The sequence below is a fragment of the Jaculus jaculus genome, chromosome 7, assembly GCF_020740685.1.
Source record: "Jaculus jaculus isolate mJacJac1 chromosome 7, mJacJac1.mat.Y.cur, whole genome shotgun sequence".
NCBI lineage: Eukaryota > Metazoa > Chordata > Mammalia > Rodentia > Dipodidae > Jaculus > Jaculus jaculus.
The window spans coordinates 80,998,228-81,022,648 of NC_059108.1; the positions used below are offsets into that span (position 1 = coordinate 80,998,228).

Below are 24,421 nucleotides of genomic sequence, written 5' to 3' on the forward strand. Positions count from 1 at the left end.
GTGATTTCCAGGTCAGCCTGAGCTAGAGTGAGACCCTATCTCAAAAAAAAAAAAAAAAAAAAAGGAAAAGAAACAAAAAGACTTTGGCTGAGGTGGTCATAAGCTCTAGGGGAAAACTATTGTTTTTTGTAAGTGAGTATATTATGCCCACCAAATATTAGTGCTACTCTCACTTTTGGGTAGAGAAGCTTCTCTTTTCAGATGGTGGTAACCACTGGAGAAACTCAAAACTCATTAAAGTGCAGAGAAGAAACAGTGGAGTGTTCAGCAGAGATATCTCTATCACACCCTCAAGGGCTCAGGGACTATTGAAGAGGCGGCAGAAGATGGGGAGGAGTGCTTTGTAATACTATCATCCAGACACAAAGTGGCTTTGTGATTCATGATTTCACAGTGTCTGATGACTTCACAGGTCTACACAAGACCTGCATAATAGGAGAAAAAAAAATGTCATCAAAATAGAACAAGAACTAGTTGGAAAGAAGGAATTCAGTGGTGGGGGGACAGAAAAGAGGGGGAAGGGAATGTGGTAGGAGTGAATTATGGTCATAATATATTGTATGGAGGTTGTCAATAATTACAATAAGAAGCCAGGCATGGTGGCACACACCTTTAATCTCAGCACTTGAGAGGCAGAGGTAGGAGGATTGCCATTAGTTCAAGGACATCCTGAGATTACATAGTGAATTCTAGGTCAGCTTGTCTAGAATGAGTGAGACCCTATCTCAAAACAGCAACAACAACAACAACAAAATTAAACAAGCAAGCATACAAACACAAAATGATTCCTGATAAAAACAAGCCTTTCTCAGTACCTACAAACTTTTCATCATTTGGGAAGAAAAGATGGGCAGGGATTGGTGCACCTTCAGACCTAAATGTGCCTGGCACACAGTAAGTGCCCAGAGGCCAGCCCTGGAGAGAGGCAGTGGCCCAAGCGCTGGGTGATTGAGATACACACAGGTCTGCTTCAGGCTTAGTTGGTCTTTTGATGTCACCTGACCCCTTGTCAGAAACTTAAGCCAGGTAGGATTTAAAGAAGTTAAATATTCTCTCTACCTCACCCAGCTCCACTCTCAAGGTGTTCACAAACTCAGAGGCCAGGGACAGGACGGGTAGCCCAATCCGGCCAATGATGTAGCTGCCAGTCTGGGCGTGCAGAGCAGATAGTTTTTAATATCACCCCAGCCCATTAGGTAACACAGCCTACCTTCAACTGGAAGAATTTAAAGCCGCATACCTGGAATGCTCTTATCTACCCTGTATTTCCCACGTTGAGTATAGTTTGTAGATACTTATGAAACTAGACCTTGGTTATGTGTAAACAGAAATTTTTATGAGTCATAATTGGTCTCCAGACAATTATCTTATGAACTTTGGTGGCTCAAAGTTTCCTTTGTTAACAGCCTTAGAGTCTAACCTTCAGCTCACAGAAAGGGTAGATGGATAAATTGGGTTGGGGAAAATATTACTGTCTGACATGCCTCTTAAGCCAGTTCAACTTGATTTTATGGTGTATTTGAACCAGATTGACTTGATTTTTAGTTTATTTTTGATTGGTCAAGAGTGGAAGAGACTTTAAATAGCTGTGTCTTAATTTTCTGAGTTCTTTGACTTGCTACTTGGTTCCTTAAATAGCTGGTGTTAATCTGGCTCTTTCAACTTTCCCCAAGAGTGTTCATCACTGCTCAATAATCGTCAGGGGTCGTGTCTTGGATCCGGCTGCTACAGAAGGAATGGCTGAGAAGGAGCCAATTGGGCCAAATTTATTCAGTGAGGTGAGATTGAAACAGGAGCTACTTCAGCATAAAGCCAAAGTGAAATCAGACACAAAGAAAATGAACAAGGTGTTTATGAAGTTTGTTTCTAAATTTAATATAAACCTGCCACAAGCTGCCTGTCTTTCAGAGTTGACTGGGGGCCAGCTGGCAGCCTCCGGAGCTCCCTGCGCATGGCAAATCTGTTCCAGGGCTGAGCCCGGCTGTCTTTCTCCTTGGCTCAAGTCACCCAAGATGTTTTTTGGTGTAAGTCGTGTTAATAGGACAGCAGCTCATACTGTCAACACTGTGGTGGCAGGTGCTGGCTCCAGTTGTCTGATTTGCTCAGTAAGGCTTTTGAAAGCTGACTTCATGTGCCATCATGCTGAAATCAAGCTTTATTAGGGGCTGCTAAAAAGTCTTGCTACCAGGTTTTTGGTTTTTTTTTTTTTTTTTTAAGATTTTTCTATTTTATTTATTTATTAGAGAGAGAGAGAACAGGCATGCCAGGGCCTCTAGCCACTGCAAACTCCAGATGTGTGTCTGTTTTACGTGAGACCTGGAGAATCGAACGTGGGTCTTTGGGCTTCGCAGGCAAGCGCCTTAATCACTAAGCCATCTCTCTGGCCCTTGCTGCCAGTTTTGAATCCAGTCTAAATTGAGGAAGGCGCCCTCCTTCATTGGGATGGCAGCTAAGAAGCCTGTCACTTGTAGATGGAGCTTTGAGGCCATTGTCTCACTTGCAAGAATGCTGGCAGCCTCGACATTGGTTTCACATTTGTTTCACCAGCCTGTCACTATGAATTTCTTTTCTGCTGGGAAACCCAAGAACATCTTTTGCTGGACTACTCCATTCTCAGCTGATTTCTTCCTGGAGATGTTAGGAATGGTGTGGGGAGGGCAGGTGAGTCAGAGGTCAGGAGGCAGTATGCCTTCCAAGTACTTTGTATACAGCCACCACCTCCCTCCCTGTGATTCAATCCACACTCTCCAGTGACATATACAGCATGTCTTTAACACCCTAGGCTTTGACCCCAAAGAACCTCATCCTGACCAACATCGGAACTTCCTTAGATGGAACTGAGGCGATCGCTGGAACACAGAACTGTCAGTGCTAAAGCTAGGAATCCTGGGTAAACTGAAATAATTGGTCCTATTGCACTGAACTCTTCTGAGGAGAAAAAACAAGGCCTGGAGACTCACTTGTTCAAACTGACACAGTTTTCCCAGGGCTGGCCTTGGGTTAGAACCCAGAACTAAGAGTGCTAGGGTATTTAATGCTCCCTTCAATCTGGGACGTTCTTTGATCCGCAGTACAGTGCAGAACGGGTGCTCACGTTTTCTGTTATGAGCTTTTTCTTTTTCTTTTTTTTTTTTAATTTAAGGGCTATGTTTTCAGACACACTGATTTCTAATTTGCAACGGGTGTCACTCAGGCAATCATGACTTAATGGTGAAATCAGGTCTGTTTGAACAAAATAGTGTGAACCAAAGAGCAAGAGACAGGATTGGGCAAAGATGAAAAGACTGAAGTGGCAAATGGACACAAAGAAATGTGATAGAGGGTGTAAACACCAAAGGGATGGAGGCATTATTTTCCTGTCTTCAGAGGAAATGCATGGGAGAAAGAAAAGCATTCTAGTTCTGACGGGAAGAAAGGTAACCATGGAGACACCACTCTGTGGTGATGACCATGTAATGATGTATCACTGGCATGCATTGGTCGTGTGTTTTTCTAAGGTCTTCAAAAGAGCCCCGCAGTACTCTTTGTCCTTTGAGATTTGAGATTTGCCCTTTTTCCCCGGCCAGTTTTCTGCCCTGGGTACTGAAGTGTTCCTACGGCAGCACACGGTTCCCGGGCTCGTGAGTCGCCATGTGCAGCTGTGTGCGACGCCTTCACTAAGCACTGCGGTCTGCTCACCTAAGGAGGCCCTGGGGTTACGTGCGTGCGGCAACAAGCATGAGGAATGGGACCTGCTGCGGATTGAAGCTATTAAAAATAGGGGTGTAGGAACCCACTGTTTATGGTGCTTTGTCACTTGGTTTCTTTGATTTGGGATGGAATCCAAAGAGGTATGTGGAAAGGGAGTGGCTTCAACAAAATGGAAATGACTAAGGTGTTTTGACACTCCTCATGATGGGTGTTACTCTCGAAATGGAAGTCAGGTATCGACTTTTCTGTTCCACCACACCTTTTCCTGCTGGTGACCAGAAACAGGTCACTTCTTCTTCTGACTAATCCCTAAAACAGCAGGTGAATGGAGGCTGAGGTGACCTACTTCAGCAATTAACACATTGGAGGCAGTAGCTTTTAGGCTTTGGGTAGACCCCTTGATGATGTGTTGACTTCAGGATGGCACTTAAAAGGATGGAGTTGTGAGCCAGGTGTGGTGGCAGATGCTTATAATCCCAACACTTGGGGGGGCTGACAGCAAGAGGATCAGAAGTTCAAGGTCATCCTTCAGCTGTATAGCAAGTTCAAGGCCAACCTGGGACAAAGGACATCTTCTCTCAAAACCGGGTGGTGGCACTGGTGAGATGGTTCAGCCATTAAAGGTGCTTGCTTGCACTGCCTGCCAGCCCTGATTCAGGTTCAGTTCCCCAAGACCCACAATGTAGGGCATGAATCTGGAGTTTGTTTACAGTGGCAAGAGGCCCTGGTGTGCCCATGCTTTTTCTTTCTTCTCAAAAAATAAATAGGGCTGGAGAGATGGCTTAGCGGTTAAGCGCTTGCCTGTGAAGCCTAAAGACCCCGGTTTGAGGCTCGGTTCCCCAGGTCCCATGTTAGCCAGATGCACAAGGGGGCACACGCGTCTGGAGTTCGTTTGCAGAGGCTGGAAGCCCTGGTGCGCCCATTCTCTCTCTCCCCCTCTATCTGTCTTTCTGTCTGTGTCTGTCGCTCTCAAATAAATAAATAAATAAATAAATAAATAAATAATAAGGGCTGGAGAGATGGCTTAGTGGTTAAGACACTTGCCCACAAAGACTAAGGAAACAAGTTCAATTCCTCAGGACTCACGTAAGCCAGATGCACAAGGTGTCACATGTTTCTGGAGTTTGCTGTGACTGGAGGCCCTGGTGCACCCATTCTCTATCTGCCTCTTTCTTTCTGTCTCTCTCAAAAATAAAATAATAATAAAACTGAATCTAGATAGGTAACTACAATTCATAGCATTGGGAGAATAATTATGGTTGGGGTTCCAAGTGTTTTCAAAGATAGTGGGCTCATTCAGGGTGGTATAGCCATAGACCCCAGTGTTTTCAAATGCACTATCTTAATGCCTCCTCCTTATTACAGTATGAAGCAGGGAAAGCATTGACAAGGAGAGTAAGGCCCCAAGGAAGGGGTCTTCCTAAGATCACAGTTGGGTCCACAGCCATGCTAAACACAGTAGGCATAGGAGGAAAGCAACACAGGTGCTCTAGAATTTTAGGACCGGAAAAAGCAGTATTGAGTAAAAAGACGATAGGAATCAGTATGCTGATAAGATGATTTTTTTTTTTCCTTTTGGTCTTTTGGAGGTCAGGTCTTACTCTAGCTCAGGTTGACCTGGAACTCATTCTGTAGTTCCAGGTTGACCTCGAACTCACAGCATTCTTATATCTGTCTTCAGAGTGCTGAAATTAAAGGCATGTGCCACTACACCCATCCTGACTCCTTAAAAAAAAATTTTTTTTTTTAATTTCAGAAAGAGAGAGAAAAAAAACCTGGCACATCAGGGCCTCAGCCACTTCAATCAAACTCCAGATGCTTGTGCCACCTAGTGGGCATGTACATCCTTGTGCTTGCCTCACCTTTGTGCATCTGAATAAAGTGGGATCTGCAGTTTAACATGGATCCTCAGGCATTGCAGGCAAGTTCCTTAATGGCTAAGCCATCTCTCCAGCCCCCTGACTCCTTTTTAATTAATTTTTTTGTTCTATTTATTTGAGAGCAACAAAGAGAGAGAGAAAGAGGCAGAGAGGGAGAGAGAGGGAGAGAGAGAAAGAGAGAATGGGCAGGCCAGGGCTTCCATCCCCTGCAAATGAACTCCAGACGTGTGCACCCCCTTGTGTATCTGGCTAACATGGGTCCTGGGGAATCAAGCCTCGAACTGTAGTCCTTAGGTTTTACAGGCAAGCGCTTAACTGCTAAACCATCTCTCCAGCCCCTGACTCCTTTTTGTAAAAAAAAATATATATTTTTTTATTTATTTGAAAGTGACAGAGAGAAAAAGAGGCAGAGGGAGAGATAGAGAGATAGAGAGAGAGAGAGAAAGAGAGAGAGAGAGAGAGAGAAAATGGGCACACCAGGGCCTCCAGCCACTGCAAATAAACTCCAGACGTGTGCGCCCCCTTGTGCATCTGGCTAACGTGGGTCCTGGGGAATTGAGCCTTGAACCAGGGTCCTTTGGCTTCACAGGCAAGCCCTTAACCGCTAAGCCATCTCTCCAGCCCCCCTTTTTATAACTCTGGCATGTATACAATCCTATAGCTTCCATAAATGAGTTTTTTAAACAACAGAATGGGGATGCAGCTCAGTCACTTGTCTAGTATGTGTGAGACCCTATATTCCATCCTACCACACAGCCAACAGAAAAACAAACCCAACAGAGATGTATTAGCACACTGTGTTGCAGGCAAGGTGTTGGTCCATAGGGCATCCTCCAGAGCCTCTAGGTGACCAACCTGTGGTGCTTCTCAATGTGGTGGCCCAGGTGCTTCCTGGTTTGTGGCAGCAAAACTATCACAGTCATCTTTACATGGCCATCTTCTGTGTGTCTGGGTCTCTCCATGACCTTATCGTTAGGAGGGCTCAAGTCTGATTAGATCAAGGACCACTCTTCTCCAGTGTGATTTGATCTCAGCCATATGCATCTGCACCAGTCCTAATAGGAAATATGATCACATTCTGAAGTATTCTGAGTAAGAACTTCAACTTATCTCCTTGAGAGACATAAGTGAGCTCCTAACACATTTATAAACCCATGCTTTTACTGTTTTAAAGTGTTCTATCCAGCTTTGTACAATTTAATGTGACAATTAAGACATTTCTTAGCAATCACAGTATTGACAGTCCAGAAAATGCTTATAGCTCTCTGAAGGGACATCTACATTCATGAAAGGTCCTGTGGTAGTTTGAATGGATGGCCCTTGTGGTGGTTTGATTCATGTGTCCTCAATAAACTTAGTTGTTCTTAATGCTAGGTTCCCAGCTGATGAAGATTTGGGAATTAGCACCTCCTGGAGGCAGTGTATTTTGGGGGGCAGGGTTATGGGCATTATAGCCAATGTTCCCTTGCCAGTGTTTGGCACACTCTCCCATTGCTATTGTCCATCTTATGTTGGCCAGGGGGTGATGTCCACTCTCTGCCTATGCCATCATTTCCCCCTGCTATTGTGAAGCTTCCTCTTGAGTCTGTAAACCAAAATAAACCTTTTCTCCCACAAGATGCTCTTGGTTGGGTGGCTTTTGCCAGCAATGTAAACCTGACTGCAACAGTAATGTTGGTACCGAGAGTGAGGTTGCTGCTGGACACCAGGCTGATTTGGAATTCACTATGCAGTCTCGGGCTGGCCTTAGACTCATATCTTTCTACCTCTGCCTCCCAAGTGCTGGGATTAAAGGCTTGCGCCACCACGCCTGGCTTTTTAAATTCATTTTGTAAGCTTATATCTTCTCAGTAGTCTTAATATTTAGACTTCACATAATAACTCCAACTCACTTCACAGATAGGACATTTGTAATTTCACTCCTACAAAGGTAAATTTTTTTCTTTGACCCCACAGTGTTGATAGCACATATTAATATGATCAGGGGTTCCCAAGGCACCTTTGGGTATAATGGCTTGCTGGGCTTCTCAGAGCTCAGAACAGCCATTACATGCAAGGTTACAGCTTATTACCTATGTGAATATAAATAAAGGTTAACAAAGGAGAAGCATCTGGGTGAAACCAAGGGAAACCAGGCTCAAGTTTCTCATTGTCCTTCAAAACACTTGCCTTGAGCCAGGCATGATGGCACATGCCTTTGTTTGCTTGTTTTTATTGACAACTTCCATAATTGTAAACAATATCCCATGGTAATTCCCTCCCTCCACCCATTTTCCCCTTTGAAACTCCACTCTCCATCATATCCCCTCCTCCTCTCAATCAGTCTCTCTTTTATTTTGATGTCATCATCTTTTCTTTCTATTATGATGGGCTTGTGTAGGTAGTAGACTGTGAGGTCAGGGATATCCAGACCATTTTCTGTCTGGAGGAGCACATTGTAAGGAGTCCTATCCTTCCTTTGGCTCTTTCATTATTTCTGCCACCTCCTCCTCAATGTACCCTGAGCCTTGGAAGGTGTGATAGAGATGTTTCAGTGGCTGAGCACTCCTCTGTCACTTCTTCTCAGCACCATGGTGTGTTCTGAGTTATCCCAAGGTCACTTCCATATGAAAAGAGAAGATTCTCTAACCAAAAGCGAGAGTAGCATTAATATATGGGTTTGAACACTAAGAGAAGTGCTTACTGGGCAGTTTGGTGAGCATAGTATAGATATTTAGCCAGACACCAGCAGATGTTATACCGCTAGGGCTCATGACTACCCCTGTTGTAGGTTTTTAGTATAGGGATGTATCCTCTCCCATAGAGCAGGTCTCCACCCAAATTAGGGGGCGGTTGGTTTCTCCCATAACAGACATGCCACTATTGCACTGTTGGCTCATTTGGCCTGGCTGGCCAAATATGAGGCTTGCAGTGTCCACTGTTGAGCATATTCACTGGTGATTTCTCTCTCTCCCATTGAACTGAATGCAGCATGGCTTTTTCCAGCTTTTTATCAGCTAGTCTAAATGGAGGAGGTTATCAGCTCAGTTCCAGCAGGATTTTTCAGTGGTCTTGCAGCCCAAGTATGTGGTGTCTTCAGCAATAGGGTCTTATCATCTATTCCTGGTAGGAAGTCAAGGGCTTTGGCAATGGCCTGTAAGGTTTGGGGGGCATCAGGGACTGCCCTGACCAACAACTCACTGGAAGGTATCCCATCCCTGGCATTGAAAACTTTTTAGTAACAATCTATGGCTCTTGAGTGTTCCATTGTCCAAAAAAGTAGGTTTCCATATGACTTATTTCCTTTATTTATTTATTTATTTATTTATTTTCAAGGTAGGGTCTCACTCTAGCCCAGGCTGACCTGGAATTCACTATGTATTCTCAGGGTGGCCTCGAACTCACGGCAATCCTCCTACCTCTGCCTCCCGAGTGCTGGGATTAAAGGCGTGCGCCACCATGCCCAGCTGACTTATTCCCTTTATATCTCCTTTCTAGCTTACTGGCCTATGCTACTTTTACTCCTACTTTTTACTCCTACTCACATAGACATCCAATCATTTGTAGCAAGGATGCACATATGAGAGAGAACATGTGACGTTTGTCTTTCTGGGCCTGGGTTATCTCACCAAGTATAATACTTTCCAGATCTATCCATTTTCTTGCAAATTTCATAACTTCATTTTTCTTTACTGCTGAGTAGAACTCCATTGTATATACGTGCCACATCTTCATTATCCATTCATTTGTTGAGGGACATCTAGGCTGGTTCCATTTCCTAGATATTGTGAATAGAGTGGCAGTAAACATGGTTGAGCAAGCATCTCTAAGGTAGTGAGATGAGTCCTTAGGATATGTGCCTAGGAGTGCTATCGCTGGGTCATATGGCAAATCTATTTTTAGCTATCTCAGGAACCTCCACACTGATATCGGCAATGGCTGCACCAGATTGCATTGTCATCAACAGTGTAGAAGGGTTCCTCTTTTTTTGCATCCTTGCCAGCATTTATGGTCATTTGTTTTCATCATTGTGGTGGTTTGATTCAGGTGTCCCCCATAAACTTGAATGTTCTGAATGCTAGGTTTCCAGCTGATGGAGATTTGGGAATTAACACCTCCAGGGGCAGTGTTATTGTTGGGGGGCAGGCTTATGGGTGTTATAGCCAGTGTCCCATTGCCAGTGTTTGGCACCCTCTCCTGTTGCTATATGTGTATGTTCTTATAGTATGTCCCTATGATCTTTTGAATTTCTCTGGTATCTGTTGTGATGGTGCCTTTTTCATCTCTAATTTTATTATTTTGTGTCTCTTCTCTCTTTTGGTCAGATTTGCTAAAGGTTTATCAATCTTGTTTATCCTTTCAAAGAACCAACTCTTTGTTTTATTGATTCTTTGGATTGATTTTTTTTTGTTTCCATTTCATTAATTTATGCCCTAATCTTTATTCTTTCTTTCCATCTACTGAATTTTGGTTTGCCTTGTTCTTCTTTTTCAAGGCTTTAAGGTGAAGCATTAAGTTGTTTACTTGTGACCTTTCTAATTTCTTAGTATAGGCACTTAAAGCTATAAATTTCCCTCTTAGGACTGCTTTATTGTGTCACAAAGGTTTTGGTATGTTGTGTTCTCATTATCATTTGACTCTATGAATTTTTTTCTTTCTTTCTTGATTTCTTCATTGACCCATTCATCATTTAGTAGTGTATTGTTTCAGCTCCATGATTTTTTTGTATGCTCTATAGCTTTTTGCTATTGATTTATAGTTTGATTCCATTGTGATCAGAGAGAATGCAAGAAATTATTTCAATTTTCCTGTATTTGTTATGATTTGCTTTGTGTCCTAATATATGGTCTATTTTAGAGCATGTCCCATGTGCTGCTGAAAAGAATGTATATTCTGCAGCATTTAGATGAAATGTCCTGTATATATGTTAGGCCCATTTTGTCTATGACCTCATATAATCCAGATGCCTCTCTGTATTTTCTGCCAGAATGACCTGTCAATTGATGAGAGTGGGATGTTGCAGTCACCCATTACAACTGTGTTTGGTTTTATCTGTCACCTTAGTTCTAATAGTGTTTGTTTGATGAAGTTGGGAACCCCATTATAGGTGCATATGTGTTTAGGACTGTAATGTCCTCCTGTTGGTGTGTTCCTTTAATCAATATAAAGTGACCTTCCTTATCTTTCCTAACTAATGTTGGACTGAAATCTACCTTGTCAGATAGTAGAATAGTGACCCCTGCTTGTTTTCTAGGCCCATTTGCTTGAAACAACGTTTTCCACACTTTCACCCTAAGATAGCATCCATCCTTTGTAGAAAGCTCAGTTTCTTGGTCTGCAGAGATCGGAAGGTAAAGCTGAAAGCTCTTGAATGGGGAGGGGTCGAGAGCAAGTCAATCGATCTGGTGGCTCTGATCTGAATTGTTTTGGGGATTTTAGTGGATGGAGGCTGAGCTGGTCAGTCCAGTTCCCAAGCTAGGTGTTGTCTAGGCACTTTGTCAGGTTTCTAGGGAAGTAAGTACTCTTATATTTCTAGGAAAGGGAAGTTCTTTAGGGAAAAAGAAATACAGAAAAGCCAGATTCCTCCTTTAGGCTCAAGTACATTTCTTCCTTTTAGGTACTTTCAATTCACTTTCTGAGGCCCTGGTAACCCTAAACTGCCTCATAATGGCCACGTCTGTGTCCAGAGACAGCATTCCACAGCGCTCCTCCCCTCCTCCTGCTCCTACATTCTTCCCACTCCCTCTACCATGAAGTTCCTTGAGTTTAAAGGAGACAATAGAGATGTCTCCTTTATAGCTGAGCATGCAATTGTCATGTATTCTCAACATTTTTTCCAGTTATCCTCTGCCTACCTCAAAAAGAAACTTCTGTGATTTAGGCTGAGTTTACAAAGCAACATGTCTGTTTAGCCCAGCAGCAGCAGTAGATTCTCCTCTAAGGCCTATGTTCTCCCCAGCCTCCAGGCTTTTGACCAGGTTTCTCATACCAGGCATGATTTTCCTCCTCTGCAGCAGGGCTCAAAGACAATCAGAAAGCAGTTAGCTACTCCTGTGGCTATTGCACCAGCAGACATATTTTGCATCACAGGTCAGTTGTGGAGCTCACAGGAACTACAGCTGGTTTTTGACTGTTGACTTCTCTCCAATAGCCTGCATAGCACTTTCTGGTACTAACTACCAAGGAGAAGGCTTCCAGTTCAGTTCCAACTTGATTTGTCTTGTGAATAAAGGATGTGGTGTGTTCAGCAAGAAATACTGACTCTCTTGTGCTGGTGGGCAACCACGAGCAATGGGAATGGCCTGTATTGTTTTATATCTCAAAGCTCTTTAGTCTCAGAAGCAAGTTACCTACTGGAAAACATTTGGGTTCACAGATAGAGCTCTCACTCTCAAAACGAATGAGTTTATTCTGGAACCAAATCTGTATAATCATGGCCCCAAAACATGGCTTTAGGTTGCCACAAATACCATGTTACAACATGGGAACCAGTTCTTGAAGATTTTGTAATTATGAACAAAACAAAGTCATAAATCAAGATTTTTTTTTTTTTTTAGGGTCTCACTTTAGCCCAGGCTGACCTGGAATTCACTATGTAGTCTCAGGGTGGCCTTGAACTCATAGCAACCCTCCTACCTCTGCCTCCTAAGTGCTGTGATTAAAGACATGTGCCACCACGCCTGGCACTTTTGTTTATTTATTTAATTTACTTATTTGAGGAGAGAGAGAGAGGGAGGGAGAAATATGGGTGTGCCAGGGCCTTATGTCACTGTAAATGAACTCCAAGACACATGTGCTACTTTGTGCATTTGACCTTATGTAGGCACTGGGAAATTGAACCGAGGCTGTCAGCCTTTGCAAAGCAAGCACCATTAGCTGCTGAGCCATCACCCCAGCCTACCAAGGTACTTTTCATCGAGGTAGGGGTCTCACTGTAGTTGAGGCAGCCCTAGAACTCTTTGTAGGCCCAGGAGGGCCTTGAATTCACAGTGATCCTCCTGAAGGAGTTGGCAAGCAGACCCTGGACAGATGGCAGGGCATTTGTCCGTAGACGGCAGATGAACTTGACCCCCAGGCCGCCCCGAGATAACCAGCTGCCCCTCTATCTTAGGCCACCAGAAGCCTCTTGCTGCTGCCTTGCCACCCAGGAAACTAAAATAACTGTTCAGATAGCTTACAGCTCCCATGTCCTCACTTCCCCCTTCCTCACTTTACAGCCAGAATAAATGTCTCTAACCCCCCCCACCCCCCTGGAATCCCAAGGCTAATGAAACCTCCCAGCCACACACCACCCAGTGCACAGTGGTTTCCAGGGTCATGGTGACTTTGGAATCTGAGGTGTCAACCTCTCAGGCCCTGTGCTTGAAATAAGACCTGCTCTTTGCTGTTGAGATTTCCAGCAATTTCTTTCAATTTCGCCTCATAACTTTTTACTTATGCCTCCTATCTCTGCCTCCCAAGTGATGGGATTAAAGGCAAAAGGTCCTTTTCAAATCTACTGGTGGGAATATCAAGTATTATATTATATAGTAGGTGGATTACAGCAAGGCAGGGAAATCTCTGCTTACAAGCTTAGGTGCTATCTGACAACAGTTCTAACTTTAGGTGATGTGAAAGCTAGTGGTCTGATAAATTAATTGCCTGTAAAAGATTTCACTACATAGTTGAAAGGATAGTAGGTCACACAATGGCTGCTGAGGGTTCTGGAGATAGTCCAAAATAATTTGGTTCTGGATTGGCAACATTCCAACTCTCCACAGTTAAGAACTTCTAATCAACAGCCTTGCAGGATCTTTACCATAGGTGTGCTTTTTTTCCTGGAACTACGTTCTCAGTAGAAAGCCTGTTTGGGTTCTCTACACTTTTTTCCTTACGCCAGCCACTTTTCCTGCAGTGCCACTGGCAGACTTTGAACTGCTTTAAAACTACCCTTGCTGGGCGTGGTGGCACACATCTTTAATCCCAGCACTTAGGAGGCAGAGGTAGGAGGATCGTTGTGAGTTCAAGGCAACCCTTAGACTACATAGTGAATTCCAGGTCAGCCTGGACCAGAATGAGACCTTACCTCGAAAAATAAAACAACAAAACAAACAAACAAACAAAATAAAAAAAACCGTTGTTCTGTTCCTTCTGAGACTACTGTACAAAGCAGTCTGTAATTTCTGATCAATGTGCTTGTGTCTCTCTGTATAAAATTTCTGCCCAACTTTCTGTCATTAGAATTTCTTTAGAAAAAGATTTTAAAAATCACATTGTTTAAGAGTATATGTGTGGACATGTGTTAAGTTGTCAACAGAATTTTTTCCATATAGCCTTGTGGAATGAATGAATCTTCCTCCTTCCCTTCCTTTTCTCCCCCTCCTTCCCCTTCCTTCCTTTCCCTCCTGCACTTCCCTCCCTCCCTTGGCAGGTTCTCACTGTAGCCCAGGCTGGCCTTGAACTCACAGTGATTCTCCTGCCTTAGCCCTGCTCCCCCACCCAGTGCAGGGATTATAGGCATGAGCCACCAACACCAGGCTAGAATACTTCTCTATAGTCTCTCAATGAAACAGTGCAGTAGTAAACAACAAAAACCACACTTAAAGGAAGATGGCATCTTTGAATTTATACAACCTGGGATTGCCTTTGTGGTCCTTACTGGAAATGCTCTAGCTTTTTTTTTTCCTTCGAAGTAGGGTCTTTCTCTAGCCCAGTCTGACCTGGAATTCACTATGTAGTCTCAGGGTGCCCTCAAACTCACAGCGATCCTTCCTCTGCCTCCTGAGTGACTAAAAGTGTGCACCACCATGCCAGGCCTGCCCTAGCTTTATGTCACAAGATTTTCCACTTCCTCAAAGTGCAGATACCAGCTAAACAGACTGGTGAAAGTCAAGAAGTATGCAACACATCTGTGTCAGCCAGCCTGTCCTTGACAGCTTATTTCTATGAAACAGGGAAATAAACTGAGGCCCAGCAAGGGTTAGCAAGTTGTTTGTAAAGCATATACAACTGATGCAGAAGACGCAGTGCATGCCCTGACTTCTCAGTCACGAGGGCGGATGGCTCTGGCATGGCAGTCAGGTGGACTGTGGCCAATGGCAGGTCATGTAATTATTAGTCAGACATGAGTCAGCATTTCAACATGACAGTTTTCTGGAGTCTCTAATTCACAGTTTTGTGTCATTTTTAGCTTATTAGTTTGAGAGTTTAGTTTCTTCTCTCATCATGGTAATCTAGTTTTACAATAAGAGGATACAGGGATTTCTCTTCAAAACTGTTATAAAAGGAAACCAGGCATGGTGGCACATACCTGTAATCCCAGCACTCAGGAGGCAGAGGTAGGAGGATCGCCATGAGTTTGAGGCCACCCTGAGACTATATAGTGAATTACAGGTCGGCCTGGGCTAGAATGAGACCTCACCTCAAAAACAAAACAAAACAAAACAACAACAACAAAAACTGCTACAAAAAGGAGCCGGGCCCGGTGGCACATGCCTTTAATCCCAGCACTTGGGACCCTGAGGTAGGAGCATCTCCATGAGTTCAAGGCCAGCCTGGGCTAGAGCAAGACCCTGCCTTGAAAAACCCAGTTACAAAAGACTCTTGGGTTATGCATCTGTTCCATCAAGTGAATGCTATTCTCTATGCTTGCATCAGGAATCCATTGAATGGAGTGTATTTTGAAAGCTCCATTTTTTTTTTTTTCAAGGTAGGGTCTTACTCTAGCCCAAGCTGACTTGGAATTCACTGTATATTCTCACACTGGCCTGGAACTCATGGCGATCCTTCTACCTCTGCTTCCCATGTGCTGGGACTAAAGGCATGTGCCACCAGGCCCAGCTTCCATTTTCTTTTTTGGCTTCTCAGAGCCCCATGGTACTATGCTTATGCCTCTTTTAAACCTTTCTTCTTTCTGTCCTACCTTTCCTTCCCTTCCTTCTCTCTCTCTCCTTATTTTTCCTTCCTTCCTTCTTTTCCTCCCTACTTCCCTCTCTCTCTTTCTGGAAAGGTCTCACTCTAGCCTAGGCTGATAAGCTCACAGGCGGGCCTGGAACTCATGGTAATCCTCCTACCTCAGCCTCTTCTTGAATGCGGAGATTATAGGCATAAGACACCACACCCAACTATAAGTAATTTTTTGAGATAGGGTGGGGTTGAACTCCCTCTGTAGTCAAAGATAACCTTGAACTTTTGATCCTCCTGCCTCTACCTCCCAAATGCTAGGACTAAAGGTGTATATAATCAAGTTTGGTTTTATGTGGTGTGGGGGATCAAACCAGGGCTTTGTGCATGTAAGGTAAACATTCTACCAATGTCATCCCTAGTCCTTAATACATTTTTGTTTTGAAGCAGGATTTTACTTCAGCCCAGGCTAACTCAAGCTCACTGGGATCCCTACCTCAGCCTTCTGAGTGCTGGGATTATAGGCATGAGCCACCACCACACCATTTTATAAAAAGTTACTTAGGTCTGGTCAGATGGCTTCAGTGGTTAAAGGTGCTTGCTTGCAAAGTCTAATGGCATGGGTTCAATTCCCAGTTCTGAAGTAAAGCTGGATGTACAAAGTGGCACATACATCTGGAGTTCATTTGCAGTGGCAAGAGGCCCTGGCATGCCCATTCTCATTCTGTCTCTCTGCTTGTAAATAAATAATAACAAATCTGAAATCACTTGTTTGGTGTTTGCATGTGTGCATGCAGGTGTGCATGTGTCACAGTGAATGTGTGGAGGTTAAGAAGACAACTTTGATGCTGGGTGTGGTGGTGTGCGCCTTTAATCACAGCACTCAGGAGGCAGAGGTAGGAGGATCATTCCGTGAGTTCAAAGCCAGCTGGGGACTACAGAATGAATTCCAGGTCTGGGTTAGAGTGAAACCCTACCTCGGAAAAACCAAACCAAACCAAACCAAAAAATGAAGACAACTTTGGCCATGCCTCCCATTTGAAGTGGATCTTGTTCACTGCTCCGTTTGCGAGTTTCTGGAGAATTCCATCTCCACCTCCCATTCCTACCAGCACCAGTGTGCTGGGGTTACAGAGACCCGCTACAGTTCTCAGCTTTTTACATGGGGTCTGCAGACTGAACTACTGAACTCCAGCTTGAGCTGCAAGGACTTTATCTAGAGCCATCTCCCCAGCATGCCAAAACAATCAGAAGAAAAAAGCCAAAGGCACCATACTTACAGATTTCAAAAGTATTTTACAAAGCCATGGTAATGGCACATTGATCAATGATTTTATATATATATATATATATATATATATATATATATATATATATATATATATATATACACACACACATACATACATACATACACACACACACACACACACACACACACACACAAATATACTCGTGTGTGGTCTCTTACCACTGCATATGAATGTCAGAAGCATGTGCCACTATTTTTGTGTCCAGCTTTACATGGGTAACTTAGAAACTGAACCTGGTCTGTGAGGCTTTGCAAGCAAGCTCCTTTAACTGCTGAGCCATCTACACAGAGCCCAAATGCATATATCTTAATCTTATTAAACTGTAATATTTGTCTAAGCCTGGCTTATTCTACCTTCTAATAGCTCATCCAACCATGAACTAAAGGGCCTAATCAACCAATGAGGTTACATTCCTCATAATTCAAGTGCTTCCCAATAGTGCCACTAACTGGGGACCAACCTTCTACACATGAGCCTTTTAGCATTTCATGTCTTCAACACAACTGGCTTCACACCCTAACAAAACAAATAATTATCTCTGATTATTTCATTACAGTTGCTAATTTATAGAAGTATCAAGCCAATTAACACACAAGTGTATCACAACTGTAGCTCACTGAAATAAAACTGCTATTAAGAACTTTTTGAACAGCCAGGCATGGTGGCGCATGCCTTTAATCCCAGCACTCGGAAGGCAGAGGTAGGAGGATCACAGTGAGTTCGAGGCCATCCTAAGACTACATAGTGAATTCCAGGTCAGCCTAAGCTAACGTGAGATCCTACCTCAAAAAAAAAAAAAAAAAGAACTTTTTGTTATTTTTTGTCTGACCAGGTCTCAAGTAGCCCAGGCTGGCCATCAACTTCCTATCCTCCTGCCACCACCTCTGGAATGCTGGGATGACAGGTGTGTATCGTCAAACTCTATTTAGGCAGTGCTGGGACTGGAACTCAGGGTTTCATGCATGCTAGACAAGCACCCTATCAAGTTACATTTCCAGTTTCCAGAAACTTTTACTAAAATTTTCAGTTTATTTTTACTTATTTACTTGAGAAAGAGGCAGGTCAAGAGATAGGGTACACCAGGGCCTCCAGTCACTGCAAACAAACTCTAGATGCATGCGCCATCTTGGGCATCCAGCTTATGTGGGTCCTAGAGAATAGAATCTGGGTCCTTTGGTTTTGCAGGCAAGTGTCTTAACCAGTAAGCCATCTCTCCAGCCTATTTTAAAATATTTATTTAAGAGAGAGAGAGGTAGATATATAGAGAGAATGAGGAACTTTTCAGTTTTTGACTATTTAGCCTTAAGATTCTTTTTTTTTATTTTTATTTTTCGAGGTAGGGTTTCACTGTTCACTGTAGCCCAGGATGACCTGGAATTCACTATGTAGTCTCAGGGTGGCCTTGAACTCATGGCGATCCTCCTACCTCTACCTCCCAGTGCTAGGATTAAAGGCATGTGCCACCATGCCCTGCAAAATCCCCCCCCCCCAATAGGGTTTCACTGTAGTCCAGGCTGACCTGGAATTCACTATGTAGTCTCAAGGTGGCCTTGAACTCCTGGCAATCCTTCTACCTCTAGTGCTGGGATTTATTTAAAGGCATGTGCCACCACTACTGACTTTTCTTTACCTTTTTAATATACACAAATAAAAATGTATTTATTTATTTGGGAGAGAGACAGACAGAGGGGGGAGAGGGAGAAACAGAATGGGTATGCCAGGGCCTCTAGCCACTGTAGACAAACTCCAGACACATGTGTCACTTTGTGCATCTAACTTTACATGGGTACTGGGAAATTGAACCCAGGCCATCAAGTAAGTGCCTTTAATTGCTGATCCATCTTTCCAGCCCAATAAATTTCCTTTCCATATGGAACTAAATAATTTGTCCTCATAAAAATTACAGAGGGGCTGGAAAGATGGCTTAGCTTAAGGTGCTTGCCTGCAAAGCCTCATGACTTGGGTTTTTTTTTTACTCATGTAAAGCCAGGTGGCACATGTGTCTGGAGTTTGTTTGCAATGGCTGGGGGCCCCAGCATGTCCATTCTCTATCTGTGTCTTTATCTCTCTTAAACAAGCAAACAAACAAAATGTAAAAGATATTTTTAAAACAATTGTAGGATACCCCTCTCCCATTTTACAGGTTCTACTGTATTGGTAGAACTCTTTTAGCTGCAATTTGGAGAAATACAACTGAAACATAACTTCAGCAAGGAATGAGGAAGGCCTCTGGGGACAGCTTCACCCTGATGAAGTCAGGGTTACAGGAGCATGTGATCATCTCCAACATGGGGTTAGAAAGACAGGTTCAAATCTTAGCTGTGAATGTTTTTCTTTCTTTTTTTTTAAAGATATATTTTATTTACTCATTTATTTGAGAGAGAGAGGAAGAGGTAAAGAGAGAGAGTGAGAGAGATAATGAGTGCTCCAGGGCCTCCAGCCACTGCAAACGAACTCCAGATGCATGGGCCTCCTTGTGTGTCTGGCTTACGTGGGTCCTGGGGAATCGAACCATGGTCCTTTGGTTTTGCAGGCAAATGCCTTAACCACTATGCCATCTTCTCCAGCCCTGTTTTTTTTTTTTTTTTTTTGAGGTAGGTCTTGCTTTAGCCCAGGCTGACCTGGGATTCGCTCTGTAGTCTCAGGGTGGCCTAATACTTGTGGCAATTCTACTTGTCCCTCCCAAGTGCTGGGGATTAAAGGTGTGCGCCACCATGTCTGGCAATACTTTTTTTTTAAAAAAGTAGGATAATAATAACTTAGTATTAAGTTAGATGAGAGATGCACTTTAAAAAGCTTGCATGATACTGTCTAACTCAAAGTTCCTAATTACAGGGCACTAGAAATAATATGTATGTAACTATCAATAGTCATATGTCATTTTTAGCCGAAACAATTCAGCTCATTATGCCACTAAATGATGAGCAGAAATCTTATGTCAACTAAATAAAACAATGAAAATGGATCAAACAAAAAATCCAGGAATTGAACAAATTTTATCAATTTTATCAGTTGAGCATTTTCCCTGGTAAAGGAGCAGGTTTCTAAGTTTAAATCCATCCCACACCAGAGCAACTCAAAAGACAAGAGTCTCTTTCTGAGAAAGCAGACTGAAAGCATGAGGCTAGATGACACTGACGTGCACTGTGGTACTGCGTGCACCAAAGAATGTACCCAGTGCTGCGTGAGCACAGGGGAGAAAGCTGTGAAATGTGTGTGGCGTGAGAGATGGTGCAAGTGTTAAGGAACTGCCAAAGGGAAGTGACAGTGGGACCATGACTCAGAGGACGGCAGTACAGCAGCAAGAACAGGGCATTTCGAGAGATTTGCACTCAAGTCCCAGAGACTTGAAAACAACTCTGAAACAATACAAAGACGGTTCCATGGCTCCCCTGAGGACAAAGGCAAGTCACAAAGGGATCTGTGAGACTACCTAGTCATCTTTTCTGGATAAAATTATTCAAAATGCAAGAAAGTTAAAGAAAATTAGCTTTATTTCCATAATTTAGAAAAATTGATTACAGCATTAGAATTTTTCAACTGTCTTCCATCCTGATATTTGACAAGAGTATTTACATATAACCTAATAAAATAGAGTACGTTACATTGCTCCTGCTTGGATCAGAATGATTTTCTCAGTTCTGAACATGCCTCTGTCACTTCGGTGTATAATTTCTAAAAGGGAAATGCTTCATTTTGACACAGAGCCTGCTTCACACACGTCACACTATGGTGGAAGGAAGACCAAAGATCATGAACAGAGCCACACACACTTTTCAACCAACATGACTTTATCATTAGACCCCGCCCACCCCATATTAAAATATAATCTGTGTTAAAAAAGCATTTGTAACCATTGAGGTTCTAAATTTGACATTCATATAATCTTATCGTTAATCCAAATACAATATAGATATGAATCTATGTTTATTCTCAATATATTTTTTACAAATAAAATGAACAAAATTGCTAGAACAGAGGCAACAGAAAATCCATTTGAGAAATAGTAAATCTATGCCATTATTCCATAAGCATAACTTTCTTTTTTTGTGAACTCAACAGATAATCACTCAAAAGATTGTGACAAGTCATGATAAATAAGAGAGCAAATCTTATGTCACACTGCAGGGCTGAGGCTAATCTGTACCATTTTATGTTGTATATTTCTAGACCATGTTTCCCAAATAGCTTTTCAATCATTAATTATCATTATTTTTGTTTTATTTTCTTGGGGCTGGAAAGATTGCTTAGTGGTTAAGGCACTTGCCTGCAAAGCTTAAGGACCCAGGTTCAACTTCCCAGTACCCACATAAGCCAGGTACACAAGGTAGTGCATGTGTCTGGAGCTCATTTGTCTTGGCTATAGGCCCTGGTGCACCCATTCTCTCTCTCTCTCTCAAAAATAATAATAATAAAAGGACGACAAGTATTTTATTTTCTTGAGACAAAGTCTCACTATGCACCCTTGGCTAGGCTAGAACTCTCTGTAGACTAAGCTGGCCTCAAACTTGTGGTTGTCCTTCTGCCTCCCAAGTGCTAGGGTTATAGGTTTGTACCACTATGCCTGGATCTAATCACTCGTGTAGCTTGAGAAATCCAAGAAAGCTTGATACTGCCAGAATAAGGCAGAAATTTCCATTAGCAACTAGAATCCATGAAAAGTGCAGATAATTCATACTACGGTGAAATCTACACTGGTCACAGAGTTAAGTATATCATAAGAATAGAAAGGAACCCATTTCATTTTCAAATGTTCAGTCAATTCAGTTCTTTAGTACTTTCTTTAAATTCCTGGTTAAGATTTCTGATAGCTCTATGGCCTTATTAAGTGCATGTGGGAAGGGGGTGGAAAAATGTGACAAAAACTTCCAAAAAATATTTGTTTTAACTTTGCAAATGACAGCAATCAACTAGATCTCCAAGGACACTTGTGTCTAAATTTCACCTTTGTCCCCAAAGAGAAAGAAATAATCAAGTATTATATTAAGGTGCTTATTGTTGCAAAGAAACAGTGTCAGAGAAAATTAGTCTTTAATTGGATGCTTGAGCTCTTTGCAGGGCTCTTAGTCTGCTTAGATGGTGATGGCTTGACTTTGACACTTTCCTGATTGCCCTTAACTGCAGCCTCAAGGCGGGCTTTCAGAGTTGGAGAAGAAGCCATTACACTTTTGAAAACCGATGAATGCTGAGGTCCAATCTGCATGAGATTTTGCAAAGCAAAGTCGTGTAGTCTTCTCATAATGGAGGTTGCTGATCCCAGAGCATTCTCATCCAGAAGGAAGGAAATGAGAATAGGCAGAAGACAGGCCACCAGCTGAGGGCCTGTGATGAGTAAGCAAAGGATGAAGGTTCAAGGACATGTTTATTCAAGACAGCAAAAGCACTTGATTTGCACACACTCTCCCCTTCTACTCTCCTCTCTTCTCTCAAAGTAAGACTAATATCAGTATCTGGGATTAACACAATACCTGCCTTTCTTTCTTTTTTTAAAGAAATTATTGGCTGGCGTGGTGCATGCTTTTAATCCCAGCACTTGGGAGGCTGAGGAGGTAGAAGAATTGCTGTGAGTTCAAAGCCACCCTGAGACTATATAGCGAATTCCAGGTCAGCCTGGGCAAGAGTGAGACCCTACCTTGAAAAAACAAACAACAAAAAAATTTGCGTGTGTGCACGCGTATGTGTGGAGGTCAGCAGTTTATGGTGTCTGTGCTCTACCTTCTTGGAGACAGGGTCCCCTGCAGCCTGCAAATGGTCAGACCAGCTGGTCTACAAGCCTCAGATACTCCTTCCTGGCTCTACCACCCCTTGTTGAAGGTGCCCTGGGATCACAGATGCATGGAGCTTTTGCATCTGGCTTTATACTCTTCCCCACTTGGGAACTGAACCCAGACCAGTAGGCTTTGCAAGCAGGCACCTTTTAATTGCTGAGCCATCTCCCTAATCCTTTTTTTAAACACTTGAACACTTATTTAACTTTCTGTGCTTGCTTATTACAATATTAATCCCCCCACAGACTGATAGGAACCAGCTGGGATACTTGCTCTACATCAAGTCTCCACACGGTAGGCTGGCTCAGTGTACAGTGATGGTCACACCTACAGAGCCACTGCTGAGGTGGGAGGCTCAGAGCTGGCAGTCAGTTCCCTGGGGCAGGATGGTCCTTATGTGCTTATCCTAATCTTCTTTGTTCAAAAAAATATTTTTACTGGAGCTGGAGAGATGGCTTAGCAGTTAAGGCACTTGCTGGCAAAAGCCAAAGGACCCAGGTTTGATTCCTCAGTACCCACATAAAGACAGATGCACCAGGTGGCACATGCATCTGGCGTTTGTTCACAGTGGCCTGTCCTCTCTCTTAAATAAGCAAGCATTTTTGCTTACTGTGTGTGTGTGTATATGTGTGTGCTCGCACATGGGTGTACTAGGGTCTCTTGATGCTGGTGCCATTTTTTGCATCTGACTTTTATGTGGTTGTTGGGAACTGAATTTGGGCCCAAAGGCTTTGCAAGCAAGTGCCTTTAAGTGCTGTGCCATCTCCCTAGTCATTCTTTAAAAAGTATTTATTTGCACATGTGTTTTGTATGTATGGCCATGTCAAGGTCTCATGCTGCTGCAAATGAACAGCAGATGCTAACACCAGTTTTAAAAATTTTAGCCATCTCTATATATTTATTAGTTATGGACATACTCAGCATGTAAACAGCACATGTTGGTACCATCCTTATCTTCATCCCTACCTCCCCTCCAAAGGGACCCTTCTCAGTGGGGATGTCAGTTATTCCCACGGGGACTGTGGGTCATGCACTGTGGGGGTAGTCACCAGTTACGGGGAAGAGGCAATGTCTCTGTGTGCAATGTCCCAACTTGAGCCTCTAGCAATCTTCCCGACCCCTTTACTGCAAAATTCCCTGAGCCATGTTGGGTTCATTTTAGGTCCACTTCAGTGACGGGCTCTTAGGAGCCTCTGTGTGTCTGGTTTGGTAGGAGCGGAGTGTCCTCAGGTCTGTCTCCCTCGCCCTGTGCTGGTGTCAGGTTCACCAAGAGAGCGGCCCTCTTGCTCTAGCAGCACTTTTGCAGTTAGCTTTATGCTGGGTGCTGGGAAATTGGTTTTGGAAGAAAATGTCCTTAACCTCTGAGCCATCTCCCCAGCCCCACTTTTTGTCTTTTTGAAGACAGAGTCTTACTTAACGTGTGGCCCAGGCTGGCTTCAAACACATGGTGATTTTTCTGCCTCAGCCTTCAGAGTGCTGGCATTACAGGAGTGTGCCGCCGTGCCTGTCTCTCTTTTCTTTTTTCTTTTCTTTTTTTGGTTTTTGGAGGTAGGGTCTCCCTTTAGCCCCAGACTGACCTGGAATTCACGACATTGCTCCAATTCTCCTACCTCTGTCTCCTGAGTGCTGGATTAAAGGCGTGTGCTATGTTTTCTAATTTTTTTGTTTGTTTTTTGGTTTTTCAAGGTAGGGTCTCACTCTAGCCCAGGCTGACCTGGAATTCACTCTGCAGTCTCAGGATGGCCTTGAACTCAGTGATCCTCCTACCTCTGCCTCTGGAGTACTGGGAATAAAGGCGTGTGCCACCATGCCTGGCTTTTGTTTTGAGGTTGGGTTTCGCTCTAGCCCAAGCTGAGCTGGAATTCACCATTAAGTCTCGGGCTGGCTTCAAGCTCGAGCTTACAGTGAT

General features: G+C 43.3%; 1 protein-coding gene across 3 annotated transcripts in view; it reads right to left on the bottom strand.

Annotated features, from left to right (window-relative positions):
• Nucleotides 1–21,086: 21,086 nt before the first annotated feature.
• The window catches only part of Heatr5a (HEAT repeat containing 5A), a 170,199-nt gene continuing 166,864 nt past the window's right edge, over nucleotides 21,087–24,421 (bottom strand). For all 3 annotated transcript variants that reach the window (XM_045154098.1, XM_045154097.1, XM_045154099.1), the window contains one exon: nucleotides 21,087–22,066. In XM_045154098.1, coding sequence (XP_045010033.1) covers nucleotides 21,759–22,066 — 308 coding nt within the window. In that variant the 3' untranslated portion in view covers nucleotides 21,087–21,758. The remainder of the gene's footprint in view (nucleotides 22,067–24,421) is intronic.